The sequence below is a fragment of the Misgurnus anguillicaudatus genome, chromosome 10 (assembly GCF_027580225.2).
Source record: "Misgurnus anguillicaudatus chromosome 10, ASM2758022v2, whole genome shotgun sequence".
In the NCBI taxonomy this organism is placed as follows: domain Eukaryota; kingdom Metazoa; phylum Chordata; class Actinopteri; order Cypriniformes; family Cobitidae; genus Misgurnus; species Misgurnus anguillicaudatus.
This window is the reverse complement of record NC_073346.2, coordinates 9113484-9124663: the sequence shown is the minus strand read 5'-3', so window position 1 is coordinate 9124663 and position 11180 is coordinate 9113484. Positions and strand designations below refer to the sequence as shown.

Here is an 11180-nt window from a genome sequence, read left to right as displayed (position 1 = left end):
CAAAAGTAATGCTTAAAAAACTGACGCTGTCCAAGTGCTGAAACGTGCGGAGAGCCGTTTGTAAATTCTTTATCTCCTGTTTGTTACAAATAAAGTATTTTTACAGTACAAACCTTTTCTTACATACTTGTAAATAATTTTTTAATGATATTACATTATTACATTATTACGTTACATTATTAATATGCTCGCTTGTACGGTTTAACCGCTTTCTCTACTTCTTATATTATCTATTGATTTTCTGTGTTCTCCTCTACATCTTCTCATGTAAAGCTGCTTTGCAACAATTAACACTTGTGAAAAGCGCTATATAAATAAATTGAATTGAATTGAATTATTGGAAAGCCATTTAAAGCAATTAAAAGCCTGTTTTTTTCCATGACTAAAAGAAAATGTGTTTTAAAGGTTTTAATAAAAAAATAATTTCAATACAAGTGAAAAACAACACAACTATTTAACATTAATCTTAAACTGGGGATCTTCTTCCTCCGCGTAGTTTTTCAGTTTACAAAGTCCGTCATCTAAATAGGGATTAGACATAGCGCCAGAGCAATTGGCTTTTAAAGGGGATGAGAGCTGAGACTCTCATTGGTTTATTGCACGTTACGCCCAAAATACTCCCATTACAATAGGACCAACCCTTTTTGACCATGCGCTCGGCGCCCAAACCATTTTTCCCGTCGTCAAATTAGCAAAAGTGGATTCGGACATGTCCATTTAGACGTTGCGCTGTGCGCTTTAGACAATGCGCTTAGATCGTTAAAATAGGGCCCTTTGTGTCAGTTTATTGTTTAAAATGGTCCGCAAGTGTGCGTTTCACATACGGTATGTGATGCATGACCTTTTGACGTGACCACTTGAAATATGCAAGGTCGCGCTGGCGCGCCACACAGCCAGCGCAGGACGAGAAGCCGTGGCCCAAAAGTGTATATAAAAGTATTTTTTGTCTTGCCGAAAATGACAATCTTTTCGCTATATAAGACCCCCACGCCTCGCCTAGGATCGTCCAGAGCCCTCAGAAGCTGCATTGAAGTCCACTAAAATCCACCACATGGAGAAAAATCCTGGAATGCCTTCCTCAAAAAACTTAATTTCTTCTCGACTGAACAAAGAAAGACATAAACATCCCGGATGACATGGGGGTGAGTAAATTAATGGGATTTAATTTTTTATGAAAGTGAAATATTCATTAAAGTATTTGTGTTTTCTCATTCTGCATCTGCTGATTGTTCTCCACTTTGATCTGGACTCTCTTCTGTCTGACCTCCATCATTCTCTGGTTTATCTTCATGTCTTTCCTCTTCTTCAAGCTTACTCTCCTCTTCATTCTGTTTCTCTTCTCCATCATCCTCCTCTTTTTTCTTCTCTTCACTATCATCCTTTTCCTCTGATGTCTCTCCCTCATCTTTGATCTCTCCATCATCTTCATTCTTTGCCTCTTCAATATCTTTATTTTCATCTCCTGCATTCTCATCCTCTTGTTTCTGCTCTTCTTCGCTACCTGGTGATTCATCTGTAGTTTGCTCCTGTTCTTCTGTAGTTTGCTCTTTTTCTTCTGTAGTTTGCTCTTTTTCTTCTGTAGTTTGCTCTTGTTCGTCAGTAGTTTGCTCCTGATCATCTGTAGTTTGCTCCTGATCATCTGTAGTTTGCTCCTGATCATCTGTAGTTTGCTCCTGATCTTCTATATCCACCTGTTCTTGAGAATTGTCCTCTTGATCAGGGATTGGACTGACTTCTGCCTCCTTAAAATAAACATACATATTATCATACTACAGCATACAGTGGTGTGAAAAAGTGTTGCCCTCCTTCCTGATATATATATTCAAAGATTCAAAGCGTTTATTGTCATATACCCAGTGAGGAAAGCAGGTTTCCCTGAGCAATAAAATTCTTACTTTGCCATCCACAAAGAATGCCAGGACTGTACATACATACACAAACTGTACACTGATACATACATACATACATACAATGTATGAAACATAATAGAAGAAAATAACATATATATATATATATATATATTTTTTTTTTTTGCATGTTTGTCACACCTTATTGTTTCAGATCATCAAACAAATGTAAATATTAATCAAAGATTACACAAGTAAACACAACATGAAGTATTAAATAAAGGTTTTTATTATGATGGGAAAACACAATTCAAACACACGTGTGAAAAGTGCTTGTCCCCTAAACCTAATAACTGGTTGGGCCACCCTTAGCAGCAACAACTGCAAGCAAGCGTTTGCGATGACTTGCAAGGAGTTTGTTACAGCGCTGTGGAGCTGTGGTCCACTTATCTTTGCAGAATTGTTGTAATTCAGCCACATTGAAATATATATGAGAACATGAACCTTTTTAAGGTCATACCACAGCATCTCAATAGGAATGAGGTCAGGACTTTGACTAGGCCAATCCTAAGCCTTCACTTAGTTTTTCTTCAGCCATTCAGATGTGGACTTGCTGGTGTGTTTTGCACCATTGTCCTGCTGCAGAACCCAAGTTCGCTTCAGCTTGAGGTCACGAACAGATGGCTGGACATTCTCCTTTAGGATTTTTTGGTAGATAGCAGAATTCATGGATCAGTTTATCACAGCAAATCTTCCAGGTCCTGCAGCAGCAAAACACCCCTGGACCATCACACTACCACTACCATATTTACTGTTGGTATGATGTTCTTTTTCTGAAATGCTGTGTTACTTTTACGCCAGACATAATGTGACACACACCTTCCAAAACGTTCAACTTTTGCCTCATCAGTCCACAGAGTATTTCCCCAAAAGTCTTGGGGATCATCAAGATGTTTTCTGGCAAAACTGAGACGAGCCTTTGTGTTCTTTTTCCTCCGCAGCGGTTTTCGTCTTGTAACTCTGCCATGCAGGTAATTTTTGCCCGGTCTCTTTCTTATATTGGAGTCATGAACACTGATCTTAACTGATGCAAGAGAGGCCTGCAGTTCTTTGGTGTGGTCTTTCGTGACCTCTTGGATGAGTCATCGTTGCGCTCTTGTGGTAATTTTGTTCGGCCGGCCACTCCTGGGAATGTTCACCACTGTTCCTGTGTTTTCGCCATTTGTGAATAATGGCTCTTACTGTGGTTCGCTGGAGTCCCAAAGCTTTAGAAATGGCTTTACAGACTGATAGATTTAAGTTACTTTCTTTCTCATTTGTTCCTGAATTTCTTTGGATCTCAACATGATGTGTTGCTTTTGAGGATCTTTTGGTCTATTTTACTTTGTCAGGCAGGTCCTATTTAAGTGAATTCTAGATTGCGAACAGGTGTGGCAGTAATCAGGCCTGGGTGTGGCTAGAGAAACTGATCTCAGGTTTTAACGGGGGGGGGCAAGTACTTTTACACATAGGGCCATGTGTTTGGATTTTGTTTTCCCTTCATAATAAAAACATTCATTTAAAAACTGCATGTTGTGTTTACTTGTGTATGCTACTGTATTAACACTCACTTCATGAAAATGGGTTGATGCTACAAGGTTCCTTTTAAATGAGCACTTTTCATGTTACAGGTTCTTAAAACTGGTGGATTTGAACCAGCACCACAGGATTTACAAGCTTTCTGTATTACTCGAAAAAACCTTCATGGTGTAAGCGCACCCCTATCCTTAACAGTGCTGATCTGTGTGTAGTAATGTTATATAAATCTGCGAAAGGTTGAGATGTTCTTGAAGATGCTGATACTGTGACACTACTTTAAACCAGGTTACTAACTGTTATAAAATCAGTTATATATGTGGGCAAAGAGAGTTTATGTCAGTCCTGTACTGTAAAAATAATAATGAGGTTAGTGCTTCTAACCTGCTTGACTGTTGAACCCACCGGTGAAAGCTTGTCATCTGCACTTCTGTCCTCTCCATCATCTGCACAGAAAGAGACAAGGGATGACAAAGATGAAACAGCAGCGCCACCCACTGGTGAGCATTAAAACTGCATTAAAACTGGCCCAGCTTAAGTTTAAATGGTACTAATCTGATTTAGATACAAATGTGAGTGTGTCTTATAGTATTTTCTTTTCAAAATTGCTTAACACAGCTCATCATATACATTAATCATCTACTTTTGTAACTAAAGTTACAAAAGCTGTCACTATGTCACGAACTGCCGTGAGACTGGGTTGCTAGAGCAGTACCTTTCTTAAAAGTACACATTTGTACCTAAAGAGTGCATATTTCTTCCTTAGTACATGTACTGTATACATATACCTAAATTGTACAAATAAGGACCTTAAAATGGTGATGCCCCATACAGCTTTTGTAACACAAATACACAATTACAGGGTTAAGCTTAATTCAGGACTAGGCCTAAGCTATTTGAGGACATTTTTACAAACATAACTTACAAAAAAGAATATTGTTGTGAATCTTGAGACAAAACAACATGTTAAGATATGCAAGGTGTTTTTTTATTTTTTATTAAGGCATCTCAAACATGCATTTTAGTCTGGGACTAGGATAAACCCAGCTATAAGTGTATTATAATCACATAGTATAACTCAATGTGGGTTAGCAGTGAAAAAGATCAGTACATACTTATGCATACCTTGTAATGCACGGAAAATGTAAATGATAAAAATTATCTATGAAGGCATCGGTATACAACATGACAGAGTTATTGCTTGAAGTTATACTGCGGCATCCAAATATTAGATAATACAGATTTTATATAAGGTTAAAGCAAGCACATACCGAAATACTGTATGTCACACTCTTATTAAAAAAAAGAAACATGAAGGTTTTTTCTCATTAAATACTCGCATAATAATGACAGTAATTAAAGGGAAGCTATTAAAATGACCATTAGCTTCCACTGGTACCGTGTAATTATTTTTTGCAAGATTTACAGCCATACCATTGTACTCTCTGGTAAACAAGAAAATTACATGAGTGTTTTAAATACTTAATGAGTTATGAATCCAAACAATGTGTGAGAAATCAATATACTCTAAATAATTAAACAGCAGAATTAATGCGTCTCATATATAAGTTCACGTTTTCCCCGATAGCAGTTATAACAATATTGCCGTGCAGATTATAGGGTTTTACCCGGGCATTTAATGCATTTCAAATGCAAAACTGATTGAAGTTTAGCCGAGGAGATGAGGCGCTGTGGCAGTAATGGGCTTCTTTGAATATTTTATGGAAATCGTTCACATTTATTAACTGTAGTCCAAAACCCTGACTGTAAGCAGGACAGCTAATGTAACAATAAACATTTAAATGTGATTGAGGGAAGAGCTTGTCTCATAAAAATGCTAAATCAAATTAAATATAACATTTTAAAAACCTGCCTTCATTAAAGCCCGATGGCAGGGAGGGGGGTGCATCATAAAACCTGACTTGAGTGACTAGAGTTTTATCGGCTGTTTTTAAACCTTCATTTTCATCATTAAACTACATTTGCTTTTGCTGAAGGAAACACAAACAAAAGAACCCTGTTTAAGGCTTGCATCTGGGTTATTTTCAACCCAGTGTTGGGTAAATATTGGACTGAACATACAGATGGGTTAAAAGTTACCCAATGCATGGGATTAAGTTATCCAATGGGTTCTAATAACCCAGCAGTTGGGTTGAAACAACAAAGCATTGAGTAATTTTTAACACATCTGTGTGTCCTGTCCAATATTTACCCAACGCCGAGTTAGAAAAAAACCCAGCATTTTCCTTTCTTTTTTTTGATTGCAGTAATCAAAAAGATATTGTCACTATGCAGTGTAAAGTAAACTTAGTGATACGTCAAAGTTTTCTCTTTCAACTGAATTTTAAATGTGCATATTAACCACTTCAATTAATCTGCCAATCTCTTTATTTTAAATGGCTAAATATTGGCCTATTGTATTGCTGGGCCAAAATATCATTACTTTGAATACGATCACATTCAAATTTTTACAAATTTAACAGACACTTTAATCCAAAGTGACGCAGGGTGACATGGTGTCCGGGGACCCCCAGGAGGTTCTAGGGCAGGGTAGGTAGAGGTCTACACGGAAGACCCGAAACCTGTACGGGTTCGGGTCTATATTTTAAAGGGACAGCAAGTAGGGTTTTAAATGTTTTATTAATCAAAAACAATGTCTTTATTCATAAATATGTCCTCGTTGGTGTCAAATGACCTCTGCCAATGATCTGACTTTTTTTTGTAAGCTTAGAATTGCTTCTCTTTATTTACATTGGACGGGTAAGTCCAAAAAGGCTTCCATGTCGCTCCGCCGTATTGATAAACTATAATAGCGGAAAGGGACAAAAAGCACTAGCCTACCAACACGTTTCCACAACGTGTTTCATTGAGAACACGTGAACTAGCTGCAAAGGAGATCAGTGATTACATAACGGCTACCGTAGTTACGATACATATTTGGAAAAGCGAGGCGCTAGAGAGCACTATTCGTTTGAATGCAAAATACAATTTCACCACTAGATGGGGGTAAATCCTACTTATTGTCTCTTTAAATGATCAGCCGGGTCCGGGTCGAGTCTTAATTTATTAATTCAGGTCCCGGGTCTGTTTAACATTGTGGGTAATACTATACTATGTGGGTCTATCGGACTCGGAGAACACACACTCACATTGAAATAAAATATTTCAAAAACAGCAACAAAAACTTAGATGAACTGTCGCATAAATTTTTTTCTATGAAGCTCAAATTGCATTAAAAAGTTTATATTTGGTTGCTCCAACCAGGCAGCTAACGCGCATGTGCTCTTGTAATGTTTCTCTGGCTAACGTTACCAGTCAGGAGCTTCTGCAGTGAGACGCAATGACTTTACCTTTGACAATTGGCTCTTTTATTTAGAAGGCGGGACTTATTCCACACGTTTTGCACTGACTTCTCTCATTTTTATAATAATATTATGAAATTGACTGTCTTACTGTTATATCTAAAGTTTTAGCGCAGACTCTGCTCAAAGAGCACAGAGATGATAGCAAAGAAGTAAAGCTAACGAAAGCAGCCACGACACTCAACGAGCAATCGTTATTATAATCCAAATATTGTATCGCTATACCGATATTAAGAAAGCTGTTTGGCCGATATAACACAAATGTAACTACAATAAATAAGAGACAAACAGAAAATTGGTGAAACTAAACAAACATCTGTTATGCATAATATTTATAAATATACCTTTTTACATAATAATGTGGATCTGACATCTCATGGTACTGTTTAAATAAGACTTTGTAACACAACATAACGTCATGTTAAAAAGTGAATAATGATTGGTCATTTTCTGGTCTGTCAGACTTTGGCTTTACATGTGCGTGTCTTTTCATTACAAACAACAAATTTAAGTAACAGATGCCGAGGAAAAAAAATCAAATATCGGCTGCTATACCAGCCACTGCAATATGTTGGTGTATCATTAGCAGTAATCATTATAAAAGCTGCTATAAAACAAGTTTATTTTCAAAGTTGCAAGTTACAAATAAATTTTAATTTTGTATTATGTAAAAATGTAGCATTATTGTTAGTGTAGCCAAATATTTTTGTTATACATAAAAAATATATAACTTGATATATATTTTAGGTAAGGGTTCCCTCACAAAGGGTTCATCATATTTGGGGGTCCTTGACACCATAAAGTTTGAAAACCCCTGTATGTACAAAGTGTACATTTTTATCAGTATGTGTTTATTCTTTGGATTCAAACCCATGACCTTTTGTGCTGCTTCTACCACTAAGCCTTACAGTAGTACATGACAAAAATTAGCTTAAGCCGTTTTTACACCTGGTGACTTCATGTTTTTCTCTGATCAGATAGCTATCTGATTTATTAAAACCATTCCATTTACATTCGGCCACATAAATGCGTCTTGGATTAGTCACGACTAAATGCGATTAGTCACAACTAATTATTTTGCAGCCCTAATTGGATAGATATCTGTTTTTGAATAAAAAAAAATTGTTTACATTAATATATGTGTGTACTGTGTATAATAAATATACATAAATACACACAGCTGCAAGTATACATTTAAGAAATATTTCATGCATGTACATTTTTATATTTATATATAATTTATATGATATATAATTATTAATACTTCATATTAAATATATTTTTTTGTGTGTATTTATATATAAACATAATTATTGTACAAAGTACACGCAAATGATGTAAACCAAAACTTTTCTTCTGCAAATAATTAGACGCGATTAATCGTTTTGCAGGCCTAAATCTTCTATTGATAAAGAAAATGCAAATGCACAATTCATTAATCCGCCTTAAAAAATTTAAGACGAAGCTTCCCAAATGCATCCCAGACCACCTCCTGAAGTGGTTTGAGCGATCGGATTTAAATCACGAAAAACATTTCTAAACACGAAATAATGCACGACATCATCATTTGCACAAATTTGCATGTTTCTAGTTTACACAGAAATTATTACACTATTGATTTCAAAAACATATAAAAGATTTTCAGTTTTTTTAGGTAGGTAAAATAGTCATGTAAACACCACCTTAATGTTGTTATGCAAAGGATAATGTAAAGGAAGTCAAGACCAATACATACTGCAAGATGTTCTACATCAAAAACACGAGCGCTAATAAATAAAGAAAACAACATCCGTGAGTATTTTCCAGCAGTGAAGTCATTTATAAAGTAAGATCCATGTTTGAAAGGCCTGTGTCAAGGTTTTATCATTTCTAGGCTACGCAAAGGTCTTAAGAACTCAAGCGGTGATGTGACACGCAGACATGTGAACCTGTTGAGACAGTCATTGGTTTCTAGGCGCTCGGTCAATCTTTTGAACACCCACAGGCTGGAGAAGAACAAGTCCTGCTGTTTACATGGTACTGGATGATGTATTTATGGATTATTTTAATAAAGACCTCCTAAGGCTCTATAAAGTATTCTGAAATGTCATCTACATAATGTTACAAACCAAACTACACACACACACACACACGAGACATAATCTCTTCTCAGGCTGCTGTGCTGTCACGGCTCTCAGCTTTCTCTTAAAGGTCCTGTTCTTTGATTGTGTTTACAGTGCGCAATATAACATGTGTTCATTTTTCACGTGTAAAAAAGGCTGTATTTTTCACACAATTTACTTCTCTCTATAGCGCTGTTTTCACTGTCCTAAAAATGGGCTGAAGTCTTCCTTGGTCTATGAAGTTCCTCCTTCAGAAATACGTATCGAGTTCGGATTGTGTAGCTTGTTTAGTGTGTTTTGATTCAATAGCAGCTTAGCTTGCCGTTAGCTTAGCTGGCGACTGAAGTATTCCTGTGGGTGGAGTTTAGTCAAAAACTGTTCTATTGACGTCATTAAAGCAGGAAGTAGAGGGATGTAGTCCAAACCGGTCGTTCGCTGTAGACTTTGAAAGGTGAATTCTGTTAAAGAAAATATATCGCCTTGCAGTGAACTTTGAACTTTATCATTTTACAGCTATTATTTATGCTCTAACAGCAACATTACACACTAACTAGGGTTTAAAAAATGGGATCAGACAGAAGGTGACCTTTAACTTATGCTGTGTATCACTGTTTCCAAAGCTCAACTTTAATTCTCCGATAATGTGATGTATAATAAACCTGATGGAAATCAATTGCATCAGCAGTGATTGAGAAATATGAGAGTATGATAATAAAATGTGATGGGAATGTCTGCACCTGCATCAAAAGCATTAAATGGTTTTGCTGGTTATGCAAATGAGGATAAAAGCCTTCGCAGGCAACTGATGACAGTCATAAACTCTGCAACACTGATAATGTACTAAATGTGTGTTTATGGAAATTTAAACGGGTACACTAGAAAAATGCTGGGTTGTTTCAACCAATGGTTTGGTATGGAGATTTTCTAGGTTAATTCAATACAACAGTTGGGTTTGTCCATATTTTATCCACCGTATTTTATTAAACAATCCAGCATTTTTTTTCAGCATTTTAATCATAAAATAAGCAAATTCTTATTATTACTGTAAAAGAATTAGTAATTTCCAATGGGTGCTTATATAACTGTACAGTAGTATGATTAGACGTACAATCTAAAAAATTATGGGCTATTATCAACCCAGCATTGGGTCAAAAAGAGACAAACAAACCGTTAGGTTGTAACTTAACCTATGCAGAGTTATAATCTAAAATGATGAGTTGTTATAACCAATCGTTTGGTCAAATATAAGATTTCCTAGGTTTTTTACTTACTAGATAATGAAAACGGGAAAGATTGATCAGATCGTTTGTAAGCTGGGCTAGTAGCATTTAAAACACCCTAGATAGTAATACAGTACATGACCTTAACTCATTCCCAGCGAACCGTTTTTTGTTTGTTTGTTTTTTTGAAAAGCTGCCCGCCAGAATTTTTGTGATTTTCACAAAAGTTTCACAAAATGCCTTTTAGAAAAATTTTCTTCTAAAAATATAAACATACAAATATATCAAATGAAAGAACGGACCCTCTGCTTATAAACAGAGGTGTCAAGTAACGAAGTACAAATACTTCGTTACCTTACTTAAGTAGATATTTTGGGTATCTATACTTTACTTGAGTAATTATTTTTCAGACGACTTTTTACTTCTACTCCTTACATTTTCACACAATTATCTGTACTTTCTACTCCTTACATTTTAAAAATCGCCTCGTTACTTCTATTAATTTCAACTTGTTTTCTTTTTTACATTCCGGCTTGTCATCGTTAAAAAACCTATCTTGATAAATTGCGTCATCCAGATGAATGCGTCTGTGGTTGGATGAGAAGTATAAACATTCACCATTCCGACTCCCTATTGGTTTGTACGCAATCCCCGCCCCCCAGCTGGCTGCAGTGCAGATGATCAAAAGTTTGTTCGATAGCGCTGCAAAGAGAAACATAAAAGAACAGCGAGAGCGATTAGAAAGCATGCAGAGTGTCTCCCCTCGCGATGCTTTGATATCATCCGCCATATGTTTGTACAGTAACAGAACGCGGCATTCTGTCTTCAAATGGAAAAGTACGAAATAAAACTCGCGCATCACTTTCAGGTCAGTTCACATTCACAAGACTGTGTAAATGTATAACTGGCTGCTGACAGCAACTCATCTGTGTGATTTAGTGTAACAATACCAATTTATATCATGTAACTTCAGTTGTTCAACTTAAATTACATTGTGCTGCGTTGCGTTTTGAAGCATGGCAAAGGTATATATGCTAAAGACATCTGTTGTTTTGTATATGCTAATAACTACCC

General features: G+C 36.3%; 1 protein-coding gene across 1 annotated transcript in view; it reads right to left on the bottom strand.

The window, feature by feature from the left end:
- Window positions 1–1072: 1072 nt before the first annotated feature.
- Window positions 1073–11180, bottom strand: part of LOC129449119 (doublecortin domain-containing protein 2) — a 41553-nt gene continuing 31445 nt past the window's right edge. Inside the window, exons 8-9 of the mRNA XM_055211895.2 lie at window positions 3807–3868; window positions 1073–1742 (exon numbers count right to left, since the gene is read on the bottom strand). Coding sequence (XP_055067870.2) covers window positions 1209–1742; window positions 3807–3868 — 596 coding nt within the window. The 3' untranslated portion in view covers window positions 1073–1208. The remainder of the gene's footprint in view (window positions 1743–3806; window positions 3869–11180) is intronic.